This window comes from Ammospiza caudacuta, chromosome 22, assembly GCF_027887145.1.
Source record: "Ammospiza caudacuta isolate bAmmCau1 chromosome 22, bAmmCau1.pri, whole genome shotgun sequence".
Lineage (NCBI taxonomy): Eukaryota > Metazoa > Chordata > Aves > Passeriformes > Passerellidae > Ammospiza > Ammospiza caudacuta.
In genome coordinates, this window is record NC_080614.1 from 5,823,351 (window position 1) to 5,843,828 (window position 20,478).

At 37.0% G+C, this 20,478-nt stretch overlaps 1 protein-coding gene across 1 annotated transcript in view; it reads left to right on the plus strand.

The window, feature by feature from the left end:
• The window catches only part of VPS13D (vacuolar protein sorting 13 homolog D), a 102,405-nt gene that overhangs the window by 33,615 nt on the left and 48,312 nt on the right, over window positions 1–20,478 (plus strand). The window contains exons 36-53 of the mRNA XM_058818916.1: window positions 362–565; window positions 1,017–1,106; window positions 2,374–2,514; window positions 3,692–3,814; window positions 4,417–4,491; window positions 6,839–6,944; window positions 7,687–7,839; window positions 8,411–8,546; window positions 9,620–9,667; window positions 10,403–10,553; window positions 11,871–12,081; window positions 13,191–13,438; window positions 14,632–14,823; window positions 16,549–16,675; window positions 17,144–17,286; window positions 18,112–18,242; window positions 19,537–19,712; window positions 19,828–19,951. Of these exons, the coding sequence (XP_058674899.1) occupies window positions 362–565; window positions 1,017–1,106; window positions 2,374–2,514; window positions 3,692–3,814; window positions 4,417–4,491; window positions 6,839–6,944; window positions 7,687–7,839; window positions 8,411–8,546; window positions 9,620–9,667; window positions 10,403–10,553; window positions 11,871–12,081; window positions 13,191–13,438; window positions 14,632–14,823; window positions 16,549–16,675; window positions 17,144–17,286; window positions 18,112–18,242; window positions 19,537–19,712; window positions 19,828–19,951 (2,579 nt within the window). The remainder of the gene's footprint in view (window positions 1–361; window positions 566–1,016; window positions 1,107–2,373; window positions 2,515–3,691; window positions 3,815–4,416; window positions 4,492–6,838; window positions 6,945–7,686; window positions 7,840–8,410; window positions 8,547–9,619; window positions 9,668–10,402; window positions 10,554–11,870; window positions 12,082–13,190; window positions 13,439–14,631; window positions 14,824–16,548; window positions 16,676–17,143; window positions 17,287–18,111; window positions 18,243–19,536; window positions 19,713–19,827; window positions 19,952–20,478) is intronic.

The window sequence follows — 20,478 nt, forward strand, 5'->3', positions numbered from 1 at the left end:
TCTAGTTCTGCATGCAGTACCTGAAAAGAAAACAAAGCTTTACCACAAGTGATTCCTTTTTCCTTTAGCACTGTCATGCTTCCCACCTTATATACAGGCATGCATAATGTTATTGAGATTTTCATTACATTTTATTACTAGATTTTTATTACATTTGTGAACTTCAAAATTTCTTACTCTTAGGATATACCAATGTCTTTATAATCTTCTCATATTTATGTTACAAAATAAGCATATTGAAGTACTGCTGAGAATATTTTCTTAAGAGAAAGGGAGTTAGTTTTCTTCTCTGTGATTATAACTAAGTAGATGTCTTTGAGAAAGCAGGTGATGATTGATTGGTTGTTTGCTTCTTTCTAAGGTGACTTGAAGAAAGCAGCAAGTTGGTTGTTTAAGAATGCTGAACCTCTGAAATCAGTTTCCCAGACTTCTGCTCGAGATAGCCAGGGGATTTTGCCTTTCCAGTTCATCTCTGGAGTGGAAATAAAGGCAGAAAGTGTTTGCATTTGCTTTATAGATGACTGCATGGACTGTGATGTTCCCCTGGCTGAATTAACCTTTTCATGTGAGTATCTGGTTCTGCCTTGGCATGAAATGATTGTCAGTTCTGGGTGTGTTCAGCATCGTGCTCTTGTTTGTCAGGGCCTGTCAAATTTCAACTGACAGTGTCTTGGTGGTGGTTGTGTGGGATATTGGGGGTTTCTTTTTCTTTATTTCTGTTTGGTTTAAGTTTTGGTTTTAAGAAGATTACAGTCTTTGTAGGGTTAAGATTCTGTTTTCCCCTTTTTACGTCACTTAAGAAATGAAATCTGTCCTGAGCAGAATCCTAGGGAGGCTCTGTTTTGTGAGGTGTGGCTGTCTGCAAATGTTATTGGAAGAATATTATGATAAGCTTTTTGTACCATTTCAGTTTAAAAGACAAGACAAAACCTTTCATTTTACTTGACACTTCACAAAATCAGAAAGCTTGACTGTTTTGCATTAGTTTAAATTTCACTGCTTTTTTTTCCTCACAGGTTTGAATTTTCTCCAACATTTGAGGACCAGCCCTGAAGGCTACGCTCATTTTACCCTCTCTGGAGATTATTACAACCGTGAGCTTTCAGGTGAAATACCTTGGGGCTGTTTTCTTATTTAAGTTTAGGAAACAGCCTTTCCTACCACAGGAACCTGGAGTTTACCCACTATGAAATGCCTCTAAGGGAATAAGGAAAGATTGACTTTTGGGACTGTGTGTGTGTGAGACAATGTGATCCTAGACCAGATATCCTGATTTGAGATCACTGGAGGGATGTGGAAAGTGGAAATTTGGCTGATCTGAAAGTGGCACTCAGGTTTTCAAATGGAATTGCATAAAATGGTTATTCAGCAAAATAACAGATTTATAACAAGCTGTTTCTGCATTCTCTTCTCTTTAATTGTTTAGTGGATTCAGTTTATTACGTATTTCAGGGAGGTGAATCATGTGCAGGCTGAAGACAAAGGATTAACATTAGAAGACCATCACAATTTATGTTTTAAATATGAAAAAGCAAGTTGGGTCAGATACTAATAAAATAAGTAATCTACTTGTGTGGTTTTTTTAAACTCGTAAAAGAAAATCTAGTTTCTATTACTGCTGACAAGCACTCAGGAATTATCCATCAATAATGAAGGGGAGTATTTTGTTTTGTTTTAAAAATACTTTGTTTTTAAAAATATGTAGGGTTCTCACTATAGGACATGAAACACACTGCTGCTGTCAAGGTGAAGAAAAAGGAAGTTTATTTTTTGACTCCAGCATTCATAGTTTTCCAAAAGAAAGAGTGGATTGGATGGTGACAGTGCCACCTCTCCAATGACACTGGACAAACCAACAAAGTCCATAAAATTTCTCCTCCTCCCTAAAAGAATGCAAAACAATGAGTTGTTTACAGAAAGTGTGTGAGAAAGTTTACTACAAGAATGTAAACATCAGAAGGCTTAGAAAATCTTAAAAAATCAGGGCGACATAGGGTGTTTATTTTAATAGCTTCTAGACTTTTATCTTTTGAGATACTGAATAATCACCAACTTAATGTATAATTGTGTGAAAATCATTGTCAAAGCTATTTGAGAGCTTAATTCCAGCCAGCTTAAATATAGAGCAGTAATTGCCTTCTAGTGCTTTAATTGGAACTAAGATATCTCTATGAGTATACATGGACTAAGTGGAGGGGCTGGACCAATTTGTATCAGGTAATAAATTAAATCCATAGGCTTGCGACATCATCTTGAAGATTAAAAGTAAGGGACAGATTAAAAGTAAAGGACCTAATGATGTAAGTTTCTTTATTAAATATGTAAAGAGCATTCCAGAGTGGGTCCAAAGATGTTGGTTTGTGTTTCTCTCAGGGTGGGAGCCCTTTATTGAGCCGTGGCCATGTTCAGTGTCTTGGCAACAAGAGGCTTCGAGCCGCCTGCAGCCCTCCCGCCTGAAGCTGGAGGTGAAGGCCAAGCCACGCCTGGACATCAACATCACCTCTGTGCTCATAGGTATGTGGGAATATTCCCTGAGAGCAGCACTCTGCTTTTCACTGCTGAAAATGACTGACATCTCTAATTATTAAAGTGCTGTTGGCATCCCGTGGAGAAAGTGGGATTGGCCCAAGTCCCTCCATGCTTTGCAGGATGCTCTTCCAGGTGTGTGTTTAGGCAGCCTATGTTCTATCAGATGTTGTGAAAATGTAAAGATGTGATCTGCATGTGTTAGAGGTTAGAAGGAATTCTTTCTCTGGTCATATGAATTCTATCAAGTTTGTATGGGATTTGAAATTTATTTTTAATCAGAAAGAGGCTTTCATCTAAAGTTTTCATAGGACTTAACAATATTTTGATAAGCTCATCATTTTTCAGTACGTTGACAGGTGTAGTGGAGAGCTACTCATTTCAGTTCTTCAGTCTCTGAGCACTTGAGCTGTCAATGATCCACCTTTGGAAATCAAAATATTTTGTCCATCAGTAACTCCAATTCCATGTGAGCCTCTGAATTGTGGAGCTCCACTTGTGTGCCTTTCCCAGGAACATTGTTGCTCATTCAGAATTATTTGGTGGGCACAATAAAAGAAATGCCAGCAGCTGAGCTTGTAGATGTAAGAGAAAAGCCTTTGTTGGTCTTTCTCTCCCAAGGAGGGGTTGGCAGAAAGAGGGGGAGCCAAGGTGGCAGGAGGAGAAGCAAATCAATGATTCCTAAGATGGTGCTTTTTAAAAGCAGTGATAGTAAGTGGTGAGGCTGGTTTGTGATTAATACTGTGCCAGAGGACTCAATTGGTGTCTTGATATTTATGCAGGAATGTGTATGTGCCTCTTAAAATGAAGCAAACCCCAAAACCCCTAGGAAGTTAACAGTTTCTAACATGAAAATATTTAAGGTTAATTGCCTCAGCAGGGAGGGCTCTTAGATTGACATAGCAGTATCTTAAGAACATGAAATTCCACTGACAGTTTTTTTTAAAAATAAAATCTTAGGGATATATATTTTTTTAAGACACTGCTGTGATTTTATGAGCTGTTGTTTGTCTTTAACTTATGTGACTCAGAGAAAAAGCAGCAAAATGAAACTTCTGCTGTTAAAGTGGAGTAACTTTGAGTGTGATGAATTTAACACACTTTTCAATGACTTTGTTTACTGCCACCTTGAAGACATTGGCTGTCTGTGCTTACATTCCTCCAGAGCAATACAAATGTACCAAGCAGTCCTGGATGGAAGATTACTGTAAACAGGACAAAGAAGTGAATGTAATCAGCTCAGAAGACTGGATGGGTTCTTCAGTGGATCCCCCATGTTTTGGGCAGAGTATGTTGGTCATTAATCACACTTTATTTGAAACAGACCTGACACACAGGGTCATCTGTCTAATGTATTACAAACATAAGTGTTTTGACTTCACAGAATACAGTGATTTGTTAGATATGTTTGGCAAAGAAAAAAGACAAAAAAGCTGTTTTCTGTTCAGTTATGTTCAATTATTTTACAACAAAAAGCTTTCTGGGTGCTTAGCTTGGAGTAAGAGCTTTGCACTGCTAGTTCTGCTTCCTTTCTGTCTGCCACTCTCAGTTCATGAGAAGAATTAAATCAGAGTGTTGATTTTTGGCTGTATGCAGTTCAGAGAGAATCCTTTTCTTTCTGCACCCCAAAGACCTAAATAAATGAATTTCTGGAAAAAATTACTGTATTCTTTGTGAAATAATCACCCAAGCAATAGCTCTTTCCAGCTTATTTTCTCCCAAAGTTCCTCCTGGAAGGAACTTTGTCAATCAAATACCAGCTTAATATAAGCAAACAAGTAGAGACTAATAATTGCATGATGTGTATCTTCCCTTTGTGCATGCAGGGGAAGATTTACCTGTGTTTGTGTGATTTTCTTACCTGCTGACTTTGTCTTTCCTGTCTGCCAGGCCTTCCTCTTGTCTACCTTAGAACTAGGAGTACAGCCAGTTTGACTAACCTAGAGCATCAGATCTATGCTAGAGGTACTGTACTGTAAAGCACACAGACAACAAAAGGTGGTTTTCTGTTCTGGAAGGCTCTTGCACAATAAATATTGTGCTGTATGTGGGACTTGCTGGTAGATTGGCCTTCTATATTTAAAGATAATCAAACCCAAAAAACCCTCAAGCCAAATAATAAAACAGCTATTTTTGTTTTAGTCTGCTGAATTTAGTATTTCATCCTGTCATTCTCTGGGTTCTTCAGGAAAGAATGGAGAAATAAACCCAAAGAAGGAAAACTGTCTTTGTGAGGAAGGTTATGTGAATTGTTGACTATTCGGTGTCCCTCTTCTAGATTTTTTTACAACTAAAAATTTTTACAATTTATTTTTTTTACAATTAAAAATTGTGTAATAATATCACAATATTTAATTTATATTCTAAAAATATCCACCATTATGTTCAATTTACATATTTATGCTTAATTTAGCATATTTATATACTTAAAAATTACTGAAAACTAACTTTGAGATGCTTCAGAAGCACAGGCTGTTTTCAGTAAGCTTTAGAAGGTAAAGCATTCCTAATAAATAATTTGTTAATTTGTTTGGATTCTATTTGACAGGACAGGTTTTGGGGCAAAACCATGCAGGATAAAGTAAGATTTTTCATTTTTTGACATTACAGAAGACAAAGAGCATACTTCTTAAATACATAGCCCTATGGAAAAGTTAATGGATGGGAGGACAGAATTTTCTAGAAATCTACATCTGTTTCCTGTTCAAGTGCCATTAGAAATATTTTCTCTGAGCTTAAAGAAAAAACAAAATGGAAAATTTTCAGTTGATTTTTATAAAATATTTTCTGAGATTTTTTCCCCCAAAAATCAAACAAGCAGCAAAAGATCTAATATTTATTGTTTGGCTTTTAGTAGGGGTTGCAGCTAAATTACTAAACTAATTATTAAAAAATCCTCCTGGTAATGAGTCTTCTTTTTTTAGGCAGTAGTCTCAAAATGCAGCTTTTGCATTTCTTTTGAAAACCAGGCCATAGTCCCAAAAATCCTTTTTTTGAAGTCTCCAAAGATAAGCTGGCAATAGATTAAACACCAGAGTAAAAGTTCATTTGGCATCTGATTTTGTAGAACCTGGGATAGCCAAAACATTATATAAACTGAAACTCAACACTAGAAACATGTATTTGCTTTTGGCAAAAATCAGAGTTTTAATTTTCAAGGATTTCATCTTCTTGCTGTTTAATTGGAAATAACTTTCTCTGTAAGCTTAAGATCAGATTTAAATCTCCATGGGCAATGTGAGGGTACATAGGGATTTGTTGATCTGACAGAAAGTCATCTGTCATGATCTGTAACTCCTTCAGAAACTTTCCTGCCCTCCCCACATCTCCCCTGCTTGCCTCTGGAAACCTTTTGGAATTACTTCAAATCGGGCCTGGGGAAGAGATTTCTGTCTTGCCTTTTGTTTCAGCAGCTGATTTATTGTGTGTGCCTTCTTTCCACTTCCCTCATGCTAAACATGTTGTGTATTGAGGTAGCAGCCATTTATCTTCCTTTTAAAGTAGATTACTGGACTTTGACAGGGGTTTTACTGTGTCCAAACTCAGTAAGTATTTTCACAGATTTCATGCACTGCAGTGTGGAAAATGAGAGTAGCATTTGTGTGCCTGTTAAAAATTTGTGCTTAGAAAAAGTTGAACATGGGAGAAGTATCTTCTTCTGGTGTTTTGCTGTCCCAGCAGTTTAACAACACCAGATTGCCTTTGTTTGCTTTCAAATTATTTTCCACATTTCAGCAGTATCCTTCAGTGTCCTTCAGGATCCTTCAATATCCTTCAGTATTCTTTATTTTAAAGCCTGTTTCAGTAGGCTTTAAAAATAGGAAAATTTTTATTTGTTCAGGCTTTGAGAATAAAAGTCCCTTTAAAGGGAATACTGGCTAACCCTGTATTTGTCACATTAAATACAGCATAAATCCTAATTAGAAGTGAATGTGTGTTTAGTATTTCATGAGGATGTACATAAAAGGTTTCTGATTATGCTTGGGTTTTTAGTTAGATTAGTTTTTAGTTAGATTTTCTACATGTTAGGTGTAACTGAAGGCATAGTATTTATAAGACTTGATATAAAGAACCAGAACAATGTATAGATTAAGCTCAGTTCAAGGGGGATTGATGTAGGGAAACAATGCCTGTTAGTTTTGTACCATTTCTGTAGCACTTACGAACTGTAAAAGCTTTGCAGATAATCTGATGTCCTGTTTCTTTGTAGTTAGTGCAGGTTGTGGTTCTCCAGCCACTGTATCTCATCCCACATAAAGATCTGATGAATGTTTTCCACGGGCAGTCAGACAGTCTGTGTTGTGTTTTGTAGCTGAAATGAAGACCCCAAAGCGCAGGCAGCCGTTTGTCCCCTTTGCTCTGAGGAATCACACTGGCTGCACTCTCTGGTTTGCCACCCTCACCACAACCCCAACCAGGTAAGGAGCTCTTTGGGGATCCCTTCAAACACATTTGTCTGGCTCCTCTTCCATGGCAGCCAATCTCTGTTGTTGTCAGTGCTTTTGTTTTGCAGACACATATAGCCAACTCCCAGTTTTGCTCAGTTAAGAGCCTCTTCTCTGACACAGAGATATTTTTATTATTAAACAAAAATGAATTTTTTTCAAGAGATGTAGCAGAATGTGGAAACCAGTCAAGCACATTCATGGTGTTAATGTGTTCACATGTGCTCATGGTGTGAATGAGGACTGAGGCAAACTTAAAAAGCACTTGCAGCTTGAAGTATTTATTGTATTTGTGGGGAATGCCCCAATGAAGGCAGGAATGATGAATCTGACTCTGTGTTCCCAGAAGGTTAATTTGTTACTTTGTAATTTTATATTATATTAAAGAACACTATACTAAAGAATACAGAATGGATATTTACAGAATGCTAAAAAGATAATAATGAAAACTTGTGACTCTTTGCAGAGTCCTAACACAGCTTGGCCCCAAGTGGCCAAAGAGTCAAAACAACTCACACCAGAATGCAATGAAATAATCTCCAAACACAATCCACATAAGCAAAACAGAGGAGAAGCAAATGAAATAAGAGTTGTTTTCATTTTCTCTGAGGTTTCTCAGCTTCCCAGGAGAAAAATCCTGGGTGAAAGGATTTTTTTCAGAGAATGTGAATTCCACAAGATGTCATTTTGTGAAATGCTGTGATTCTCTTCCCAGGGCTGCGCTGTCTCATAGTGGGAGTCCAGGTGTTGTTCCTGAGGAAAACGGGACGCTGCTGGGTGATGCCCATAATGTCAGTGAATGGCAAGAGGTTATCACTGGGGAAGAGGTTCCGTTTGAGTTTGAAACCAGAGGGAAACTCAGACACAGGTGAAGGGACCAGGCCATGAGATGTTCTGACACTCTCCTGTATGGAACTCACAGGTTCACAGTTGTGAGGGCACTGGCACGTGTCACATTAAAAGTGGATTTCTGTATAATTTACTCTTAATGTTTAGTTTCTATTTTTAATACTCTTGTAATGAGTGAAATTATAATTTCTCTGGTAAGGCAGCAACTATTGCTGTTGTGGCAGCTATTCCTGTATGTGAGTTGGATCATTATGAGCTTTTAGAAAGACTTGGGGGCCTCAGTTACAAATCAATGTCCTTTATTTTAAAGGACTACTAGGTCGGTGTTGGTTGTTATCAGAGGTAAGAACTAGAGCTTGTTAACAAATATGTAGCATGCTTTTATTTTTTAATGTGTATGTTCCTTAGGAAAGAAATATAAACATAAAACCAGGTCCATCTATCCATGAAATGGGAAAACTCTTGGGATTTTTTAATGCTTCAGTAAGATTCTTTAAATAGAATCCAGAGGATGTTTGTGGTTTTAAGTGTTTGGTATTTAGTCTGTATAATAATGCATAATAATAATTTAACATGATCTAACCTGGCAGGCACACACATGACCTAAGGATCCATCAGCTGCAAGTGAGAGTAAATGGCTGGGAAGAAGTGAGTCCAGTGTCTGTGGACAAAGTTGGAACATTTTTCCGATATGCTGCACCAGATAAGAATTCCTCCTCTTCTACTGTAAGTTCTGATTTTGAGTGTTTTAAAAGAATATGTAAATTTAGGAGTAATGATGCCTGCAAGATTTTGATCTAAAATACTGTAAGTTCTGATTTTGAGTGTTGTAAAAGAATCTGTAAATTAGGAATAACGATGTCTGCAGGATTTTGATCTCAAAGCATCTGCTGGATGAGATTTTCCTCTTTCCAGTGATCCTGGATTTGGAGAGCTTGGAGAAGCTGGGTTTTTAACTGTGTACCCAGAGCACAGGCAGAGCAGTCAGCAGTTAATCTGAGTTTGGCAGGCAGAACTTCCAGGGACAGGATGAATGTATTAATGACAGGCCTTGCACTCATGGAGACAGCTTTAAATCAGCCCAGCATTTCAGCAGCTACTTTCATTTCTTTTATTGCAGGAATGCTTTTCATGTATTTAATTTGCTTAGAATAAACAACACTGGCAATTTCCTGTAAGCCTAGAGATTGGTTTTTAAGTATGTGGCTCTGTAGACATAATATACTTGTCATGAAGGGAAAATGCAGTTGTAATAATGAGCAGGCTGGCATTTGGGGGAGGCTCAGTGATAAAAATGGTTTTGTGGATTTCAAGACCATGTTTTGAGACTAACTACTGGAAGTTGTTGAGCATTAGGCAAATAGGAGGTTGATATCTTTGCAATATAAATCAGAATTAAATTTGATTTAATACTGCTGACAAGAGCCAGTGATCTCTTACTTGATTTTTCTGATGTTTTTATATTGAAGCATAGAAAGGATCATCTCTCTGTAATTTGAATATTGAAGGGAAAAGATGCAAATTATGAGATTATGATAAATTAATGAGAACTCCTGTTCAGCAGCATCTCCTGTAGACTTTTTCTTTACAACAAACCGTCCTTAAGCTTCATTTTTTTGCAAAGCAATATTACAAACAGGCTCTGCTAATCCAGTTCTGACACGATTCCAAGTTGTACTGAAGATCAGAAACACAAAGTAATGAAAGCTTTTTCTTCTGTAGTAAAGTTCTGTGTTAAAGCTGAAAGCAGTATCTTAAAAGTTGAACTACTTTAACCTTCTTGTTTACTTTCCTCTCAGCTTGGAAGTCCAATAAGTAGAACAAATATAATACATCCACAAGTCTATGTGAGTATATATTTTCATTTTTTTGAGAGCTACTTAAGTAAGAGTAGGGAACATCTGCAAGTGAACTGGTTTTCCCATCCCTCTGGAACCTTTTCAATAGAAAGGAAAGGAAATTTGAGCAAACAAAATGAGAACAAATATTTATGATTTACCATTCCTCACCAGTATAAATGTTTGAAAAATGGGTCTTAAATTCCAGTAGATGAATTCTAACATGTAACACATAGTAAATGTTGTTTTCAGGATCACAGTGGCAATGACTTTGTGTAATGTAAAAGGCAAAACACCACAGCAGAAGGGCAGCTATGAGTGAACAAAGCATGAGTATGTTAAGAAAGCTCCAACTTATTTTTCAGTTTTGACAGATAGGAATGAGTGACTGGTAATTATATGAGGCTTAGACTTCATGGATTTATTAAATAATATAAGAGTGAGATGATGTAGAAAGTTCATCTCTTAGGATCTGTATTGCTCTTAATTGAACTTGGATTATTTTGAGAAAGATAATGGAGTTAGTGGTAGGTGGAATTGCTTTTTCATAATTTTACTGTGCTTTGAGGGGAAGGAACAGGATTATAAACCACCATTATTAAACTATTTATACACCTGATAGTCACACATGGTTGGACTCAGTTGGCAAGTTTTTCTCCAGCAGTTAGTGCTTCATAATGGAGGTGTCCCTCTTCTAGATATATTCATTACCTGAGCTTTTTAATGCTTTTAAATATCTTCCAGTTTTCTTCATTGCCTCCAGTTCGTGTGGTGTTTGAGGTGACCATGGAGGGGAGTGCCCGGAAGGTGATAACGGTGCGCTCAGCCTTGATGCTGAAGAACAAGCTGGAAATCCCAATGGAGCTGAGGCTGGACAGTCCCTCTGCCCCTGACAGTAAGTGCTGCACTCCCCTGGGATGTTTTATGAAAAATCCCTTTACCAGGATTCCCTCTCCTGGGAAGCTTCAGCTTCTCCATGTTTTGTTCCTTTGGAATGCGAATTGGAGAATTGTTTACCCAGCATGTGAATGGTTTTTAATTAATGACCAGTCACAGCCAGCTGTGTCAGACTCTCTGTCATGAATTTTTATTTTTCATTCTTTGCTAGCCATCTGTCTCCTTTATCTTTCTTTAGTATAGTTTTAGTATATAGTTTTCATATAATGTAATACAATACAATATAATATTACAATACAAAACAATATGGATATAATACAATATAGTACAGTATAATATAGTATAGTATAATAATATATTATACTATATTATTATTAATATTATACTATATTATTATACTATATTAATATATATATAGTATAATAATATATTATTCTAACTATATTATATTATGTAGTATAATATAGTATAGTATAATATAGTATAGTATAATATAGTATAGTATAATATAGTATAGTATAATAATAATATTATAGTATAGTATAATAATTAGCCTTCTGATAACTTGGAGTCAATTGTCATCTCTCACCTCATCCTGGGACCCTCACAGCACCACAACAATTAATAACCACACTGTGAGTCATACTGCTGTAGCATTCCTTATGTACTATAGGGAGTCCAGCTTTCTCCTCAAGAAGATTCACCATTGTCTGTAATGCTTCACACCAGCATAGATCTCCCTGGACAGGATATGGGTCATGCTAAGAAGAAGACAATCAACAAGAGATAGATTCCAGTAGGATTTTCAGTTGTTGTTCAGATAAAAAAGAAAAGCTGAGACTCTGTAAAGACTTAATCTTATTCCTGTATGTAGCAAAGTTGTCTCTTTAGCAGCATTCGGTTCGAAAAATATTTCCTTGGAGAAAAGTGGAAAAAAAAGTGTTTATTTAATAGGTAAAGCATTCACCTTTGGTGTTACCATGCAAAGATTTAGTGTAGAAATCTAATGATACTTGATAATGTACCCAAAAGGTTTGAAGAATGAGGTTTTTTAAACAAGCATTTTCACTGAAGAATTTCAGTACCAGCAAGTTTTTAGGCTGTTCAAGATTTACACACTGAAATCAGTCGGCTGCCAGATTGTTAATGGAGCTGAAAATAACAGGTTGGTTTTTGAAACATGCATAAAGCAGGAAGTGATTTACATTAAAATTAAACCTACTGCCCTAAAAATTTGAGACTTACTACTTCAAAATGTTATGGCTTTCAGTAGAGGAGCCTCTTTTGATGTGTGTGTTTTCTTCTCTGGTTGCAGAGCCTGTAGTGCTTCCAGCAGTGATGCCAGGAGATTCCTTTGCCATTCCATTACATCTCACATCCTGGCGTTTGCAGGCCAGGCCCAAAGGAATGGGATTCTTCTTCTCCAAGGCTCCCATTCACTGGACTAATGTGCAGAAGGCAGCAGAGGTGTGCAGCAGCAAGAGGGAGTGTCATTCCATGGAGTCTGAGAACAGCAGATTTTTCAGGTAATTAAAGCCTAGTTCTTTTTCTGTAAGCTCTGATAAATCCTGTGAAAGTAAATAACAGGAAAGAAAATGCTAGAGATGAAAGCTGCTGCAGTTTAGTGGGATGTTTTATTGGGTCTGTTGAATAGTGAGAAAGTGAAGTGTAGCTGCTCTGTTTCTGCAGGGCTCCTTGAAGCTCCTCTGGCAGTGCCTGTTAAACCTCTGACAATGCAAAGCATGCTATGAATATTATTGTTCAAAAAAAGAAAATTCAGAAAATAGAATGTGAACTTGCATTAAACTAACTGCTCAGTCTCACTTAGGATAATGAGTGGTTTTCCAAAAGAGTGTTCACAAATATTCATTCTTTGTCCTTAGTGTCCTCTGCTCAGTTCTGAGGCCAATAATGTCTGCATAGTGAGGACTTAATGGAATTTTGTAGTTTTCTGATACCATTGATTTAGGGCTGCTCTGAATTTAGGAAATACTAGGATAGGGATTATGGAAATTGTGTCAGGAAATGACCTTTGCCCACTATATAGCTATTTCTGTGTGTCAGTTTCATAGTTCATTTCTAATATGCTGTTTTTTAATGTATCACAAGGAGCAAAATAAACTTTTAATTATTTAAAATGAAGGTTTACCAACTCAATTTTTCACCTTAACTAATGAAAAACTGAAATGTCAAGTGGTTAGAGCAAAGATAGATCTACTGTGAAGGAGACATTCTGCATTTATGTTTAAGAACATGATTATAATTTACTCTAATGGTTAAAAATCTCTTTTTAGTAGCAGTTAAGAACATGCTTCTGCAAGTTTATGAAAGTTGGTTTTAAAGGTGGTAATCTCTAATAGCCATTTTCTTTAAGGTCTCTGAACAGACCAGTTTTTGGGGAACTAACTTTAGTCCTTGATAAAAATCAGAAAACTCATATTGTCTTAATGTCAGACATAAATATAAAATACCTTATAATAATCTACAAAGTGATTATGTGGAGAACAGCTCTAAATGCTGTTTTTCTTATTCATCCTGAAGTTTGAGCATCTTTGAGGACTTAGTGCAATACAGAAAGATGGAGTTTAATTGTTCTGTCAGATTCATTGACTCTCACACGTGTCTGCATTCCCAGGTTCTGTGTGGCTATAAAGAAAGAAAATTACCCAGATTACATGCCTTCCAGCATATTCTCTGACAGTGCTAAGCAGATTTTCAGGCAGCCTGGGCACACCATTTATCTGCTGCCAACTGTGGTGATCTGCAATCTGCTGCCCTGTGAGCTGGAGTTCTACGTGAAGGGTTTGCCCATCAGTGGGACACTGAAACCTGGCAAAGAGGCTGCCTTGCACACAGCTGACACAGCCCAGAACATCGAGCTGGGTAAGGCTCCTGCTCCTCTCTGTACCACCAGGAGACTTGTTCTGCGAGGCAGTATGGCACAGAATAGAAAAATAGAAAAATAGCAAGCATTTGAATGATTATTTCATTGGGTTGCATTACACAGCCCAGAATATTGGTAAGGCTGGGTAAGGCTCCTGCTCAGGGACCATTTGCTGCTCCTCTCTGTACCACCAGGGAACTTGTTCTGCAAGGAATTGTGGCACAGAATGGAAAAATAGAAAGCATTTCAGTTATTATTTCATTGGGTTGCAGAGCTTCTTATTTTTGATAAAGTGAAGGCATTGGGAAGAAACCAACCCAGTACTGCCATTGTTCCTGCTGGCTTGTCACTCCTGGTTTGTCACTCCTGGTTTGTGCTCCTCTAAGCTGTCACTTAAAATGTTCCTTGTTCAGTTCTTATTTTCCTGAGAGTGGAAACTGGAGAGAACAGTGGTAAAGAGGGGAATAAATCAAATAAGCTCCTAACATTTTGGGTGGTTTTGCTCTTTTCTTTGTGACAGCAGTAATTGGTTTTGAGGGTGTATGTGGAGTTACTCAACACAGGCTAGACCTGTAATGCCTAAAGCAATAATTAGCCCTAAGCAGGGTCCCTTACAGAACTTGGTGTTTTTTTGAGGAATTTCTTCCTAAATTTAAGTCACAAACAGCAGAACTTCTTATTTTTAATGAAGTGAAGGCATTGGGAAAAAACCAACCCAGTATTGCCATTGTTACTCCTGGTTTGTCACTCCTGGTTTGTGCTCCTCTAAGCTGTCACATAAAATGTTCATTGTTCAGCTCTTGTTTTCCTGAGAGTGAAAACTGGAGAGAACATTGGTAAAAAGGGGAATAAGCTCCTCATATTGTGGGTGGTTTTCTTTGTTGTTTTTGACAGAAATAATTGTTGAGAGTATGTGAAGTTATTCAACACAGGCTAGACCTGTAATGCCTAAAGCAATAATTAGCCCTAAGCAGGGTCCCTTACAGAACTAGTTTTGGTGTTTGTGACTTAAATTGAGGAATTTCTTAATGAGATCAGAGTTTACCACACTGGGCAGATATAAAAGTTGATCAGGGTGAGCTCTATGTAATATTTAAGAAGATCAAGTTATGAGAAACGCCAGCTTAAGTGCTTACCAAAACTCCTGTTTGAGTGGGTGATGCTTTACTTTGCTCTGCTTTTTGTTTCACAGGGGTATTGCTGGAGAACTTCCCAATCTGCAAAGAGCTGCTGATTCCCCCAGGCACCCAGAACTACATGGTGAGGATGCGGCTGTACGACGCCAACAAGCGCCTGCTCAACCTGACCATCCGCATCGTGTGCCGTGCCGAGGGCTCCCTCAAAATCCTCATCTCAGCTCCTTACTGGCTCATCAACAAAACAGGCACGTTCTCTTGCAATCAGCACCTGGGAAATAGGGGTTTCCTGCAGTATTCTGATTTGCTTTCTAACCAAATAAATGCTATTTAAGAGGAATAAAGGTTTTAAGAATTTATATTTTTAATAAAAATATAAACAGAGATTTATAATGTATTTATCAATTTACTATAACTATCATTATTTATTTATTTATTATTTATTTATTATATGTTTTATATACCTGTTATTATTTATATATCTATTATTTGTGTCACTATCATAATATTATCATTATATCATTTATTAGTAAGACATTTATCATGGCTTCAAATACTCATTTCAGCTCCATAGTGGTTAATGGAGCTGAAATGAGTATTTGAAGCTAATACTTGAGGTTAATCAACAAAACAGACACATTGTCTTGTAATCATCACATGGGAAATAAGGATTTCCTGGAGTATTTTGATTTGCTTTCTACCCAAATTCTTACAACCTTTATTCCTCTTAAATGCTACTTAAGAGGAATAAGGGTTGTAAGAATTTATATTATTAATATAAATATAAATGTGAGATTTTTTCACGTAAGTATTTATCATTATACTATCATTAACATTATTTATTTATATATCTTATTAATTTATTATTTATGGTTTATCTATTATTTATATCACTATCATTATATTATCATTATATAATTTATCATTAAGAGATTTATCATGGCTTCAAATACTAATTTCAGCTCCATATTAGTTAATCAGCAAAACAGGCAAGTTCTCCTGTAATCATCACGTGGAAAATAAGGAGATATATATATATATATATATATATATTCTATATTTCTATTATATATATATAGAATATATAATCTGTTATATATATTCTATATTTCCTGTAGTATTTTGATTTGCTTTCTAGCCAAATAAAGCTTTTAAATGCTACTTAAGAGAAATAAAGGTTTTAAGAATATATATTTTTAATATAAATATAAAGATTTATCATGTAAGTATTTATCATTATACTATCATTAACATTATTTATTTATTATATATTATTTATTTTATTTGTTTATATTTATTATATACATTATTTATATCACTATCTTTATATTATCATTATATAATTTATCAGTAGAAGATTTAGCACAGCTTCAAATACTCATTTCAGCTCCATATTGGTTAATCAAAAAAACAAGCAAGTTCTCTTTTAATCATCAAGTGGGAAATAAGGATTTCCTGTAGTATTTTGATTTGCTCTCAAGCCAAATAAAGCTTTTAAATGCTACTTAAGAGGAATAAAGGTTGTAAGAATTTATATTTTTAATAGTGCCAGCAGCTACCGTTAGATGCATGTTACAGCAGATAACTTATACATTGAGTTGCTGCATGACAGTTTTTCAAACATGAGCTGTTGTACCTCTCAATAAATCAGTATAGATTAGATCACTGTTAGAATTTGTGATTTTCAAAGACTGAAATGCTTTAAGAAGGCAACAGTCTGAATTGCAGTGAGTCTGTGTGAACTCCACTGGCACTTCCAGGTCTGCACAGACCAGTCTCATGACAGGCAGCTGTGAACAGCAGTTTTAAGAAGATTAAGAACAACTTGAAGGAGAATTCATACACAGTAATGGCTAAAATACTACAACAAAAATATCTTGGGTTCCTTAATTTGAAATTTTTACAGTTCTCATTTTAATTTTTACAAAGGTGATGTGTAGTTTGACACTTTTTTCTTCTGTTTTCACTTAAAGGATTGCCACTTATCTTCAGACAAGATAATGCAAAAACAGATGCAGCTGGTCAGTTTGAGGAGCATGAGCTTGCTAGAAGCCTCAGCCCACTGCTGTTCTGCTATGCTGATAAAGAACAGCCAAACTTGTAAGTAAGAAGGGCAATCAGGAGGGAGTTTACAAAGATGAAAGTATTAAGATGACCTGTGAAATGGTTATTTTTTTAATACTATGTTGAGCATACTGGGTTCTTAGACATTTCCTACTAAAGCTCCTTGGTTGGCTAATTCTTTGGTGTGTCTCAATTTATTCCAAATTTTAATTTATTTTTTTTTTATTCCAAAGATAAAAGACACAGAAATGCTATCATGATTAATCAGTCTGGAAATTGCCAAGCCTTTTACAGGACATGGCCATTGACTCCTTGTTGAAAGGGCTTATGGCAGAAATGCAGAATAAGCCACTCAGTAAGAGATTTATCATGGCTTCAAATGCTTCTACATCCAGACACAGATGTTCTTTTTCCATCTGTGCATGTGTTTGATCACCAGCATTGTGTTGTCACCTGATCCTTCATTTAAATGACCCAACCTTTGTGTTTTCTTCTTGCCCTCAGTTGTACAATGCGGGTTGGAAAGGGAATCCATCCTGATGGCATGCCTGGCTGGTGCCAGGGCTTCTCCCTGGATGGTGGCAGTGGTGTCAGAGCCCTCAAGGTGATCCAGCATGGAAACAGGCCAGGCCTCATCTATAACATTGGTAGGTGGTGATGGGAACCATGGAATACCTTGTGGAGCACTTGGTGAGATGCAATGGCAGTGACACAAGAACCAAAACAATTGCAGCAGGAAAATGTATCTTCTGAAAGGCTTTTGAGGGTCCACAGAAAATCATTAGACAAATATAGTATTCTAAATATTTTTATATCTACATATTTTTATATCTTATCAGCTTTCAGTTATTTTTAATTTTACATTTCATCACTGAGTGCTAATAACTACATTGTCAAACTGTTCTGTCTGGTTCTGTGTTTTTGTTCCCTCTGTATGTTAATTCTAAATCCCATGACATTACTGTGGTTATTTTGAGTTTCTGTGCACTGTAACTGTTCAGCCATGTGCTGCTTCTCTGGGTTTTGCTTGGTGGTGCCTGCATGGGCTGATGTGCAGGAGGGCAGCTTTTGGGTTCCTTGTGCTCCTGGTGTACATAAAATACAAGCAGGTTTTACTTTTGAATTAAATGAGAGTCTGGAAGTTACTCTGCAGTGATTGTCAAGGAATTTTTCATATGTTTAAAAGTTAAATAATTACTTGCATTGATAAACTTGTGATTGGGAATTGTTTTCAGGTTTTTTATCTTCAGTTGTCTTCAGTATCTAAGTTATACTTGAGAAATAGAGGGTAACAGATGGCATAAGGTTACATTGACTGTTTAAAATAAAATAATGTTCCAGTGCAAGGCAGTTGTATGGCACAAAGGCTTCATTTCAGGAACCCAAGAAAGAACTGATGTTCTCTGAAATATACTGTGGGACTTTTTCTTTTGTAAATAATAGCTATATTTTCACCTTGCTTTTATGACCAGGTATTGATGTTAAAAAAGGCAGAGGCCGTTACATTGACACCTGCATGGTCACCTTTGCTCCCCGGTACCTGTTGGACAATAAATCAAGCTACAAACTGGCCTTTGTCCAGCGGGAGTTTGCCAGAGGGCAGGTAAGAAACTTCCTGGTTGAGACTTTTTAGTACAGTACTGCCCTGGTTTAGGGCAAATCTGGGTGAGAACCTCCAAAGGGGTTCCTCTAGAAAGCCGATTCAGTGGCTCATTCCTCAGCCGGTTTGGGAAAATATTTCCTTGGAGAAAAGTGGAAAAAAACCAGTTTATTTAATAGGCAAAGCATGCACCAGCACAAAAATTAACAATACTAGCCATTAAAACCTCTTGCTGCTCCAAAAGAGATGACAAACTCAGAAAGCACCTCTGTGGGCTGTAGCTCAGCTCACTCAGTCTCTTATCAGTCCCTCCAGTGCTGGAAATGCCACAGCTTAAGCCCAGCCTGGTGGGCTATAGGTGAGAGCTGCCTGTGCTCTTCTGGGTGTTCAGTCCACAGCAGGTTTAAACAGCTACAAAGAAAAAGAAAAAACACAATCCAGGGAACTTCTCTGCCTCAGCTAGCTAAAAACTATCTAAAAGCAAAGGAGAGCTCTGTCCCACTGTCTGTCCATGCACGGACAACCAGGAGGAGGAATGTGGAAGAGTGAGTGCAGTTTCTGAAAACAAACTGTGTGCTTCTTCTTCCCCCCTCTTTGCTCTCAGAACCAGTCTTTAAGGGTGCAAAACTTATTTCTGGGCTAAGGAGACAAATGGGGATATGTGCATCATAAAGTTACCCCAAGACTGCGCTTAGTCACAGCATCTGCCCACCAAGGAGAGCAGACATTGTTCTTCAAAGTATTGTTGGCTGGTTATGAGGATCTTTCTCATTATTCCAATAGCAGCATCCACCTGACAAAAGAATGGATGTGTTTGTATTTTAGAGGAAATATTGAATAGTTGTAGTTACTACCAGAGCACAGGAGTACTGTGAAATTTCTTGCTTTATTTTATGAAGCATTGAACGGCTCAAAACAGCTATTGCTTTGAGATGTCATCTATAAATCAACACAGGCAAATGGCAGCAAAGTGATGGATATCCACCCATCTAAGAGATTTGATCATAAGACACAAACTAAAACAGTGACAAAGCAGAGATAATTGTTTGTGTTCAGATTAATATCTCAAGGTCAGAGTGCCTAGGCATATCAATGAGAAATTTCAGTTAACGCTCTTAAAAATATTAATCTAGAAATGTCTAATAGCAAACTAAAGAAGATACTGAAATTTAATGACATCTTTTTTGATTGTCTAAGAAAATATTTATAGTATACTAATCACAGAGTGATTGGAATTTGTTCTGGATTTTTCAGTGCTGGGATTATTTACCAATTATTTCCCAATTTCTGTTCCTAGGGAGCATCCAATCCTGATGGCTACATCTCCACCCTCCCTGGTTCCAGTGTTGTGTTCCACTGGCCACGCAATGATTATGATCAGCTGTTGTGTGTGAGGCTGATGGAAGTCCCAAACTGCATTTGGTCTGGGGGCTTTGAGGTCAACAAGAACAATTCGTTCCACATTAATATGAGGTAGCTGTGACCTGTCAATCCTCTGCAGCTGCTGTGTTTTGATAGAAGCAGCTGTTTAACACTGCAGATAATGCAGATCAGAAGCTGACATGTCTTGTACTGTGATCTTCTTCAGGGACACCCTGGGAAAATGTTACTTTTTAAGAGTAGAAATCACCCTTCAAGGAGCCACATACCGCGTTGCGTTCAGCGACACCGACCAGCTGCCGCCGCCTTTCCGCATCGACAATTTCTCCAAGGTAAAACAACCAAACCCCATTTTTACCAAAAAAAGTAATTCTTCTATATTTGTTACAAGTGGGAGATGACTAACTTGTGTAATGAAATAAAATGAAAGTCTGCGTTTGTCTGTAGTAATTGCAATTTTCTGAAGTTGTAGTAAAAATTGGTAGTAACAGCTACATCATCTTTTTCAAATAACAGTGGTAACATTGTGGCTTTCATGGGTGCTTTAAAAGTCTTACAAGGAAGAGAGTATTACCAATGAGAGGGATGGTATTTAATCTGTTCTAATCTTGTAATTTACATTAGCGGGGTTTCAGGTGCTCCATGGGCCTGCAGACATTTTGCAGACGTTTCACACACAGATGATAGATAAAAGCAAAGATGATGTTTATCATCCCTTTAAGACTCTCTTTACTTGAGACCTGAATGGAAGAATATGCATATTGAAATTATTGGTGGGGGGGAAGAAAAGAAGTGATCTGAACATGTTTCAGTCAGCAACTCCTGGTGAATAAGCAAATGATAGCAAAAGTCTTTTTGA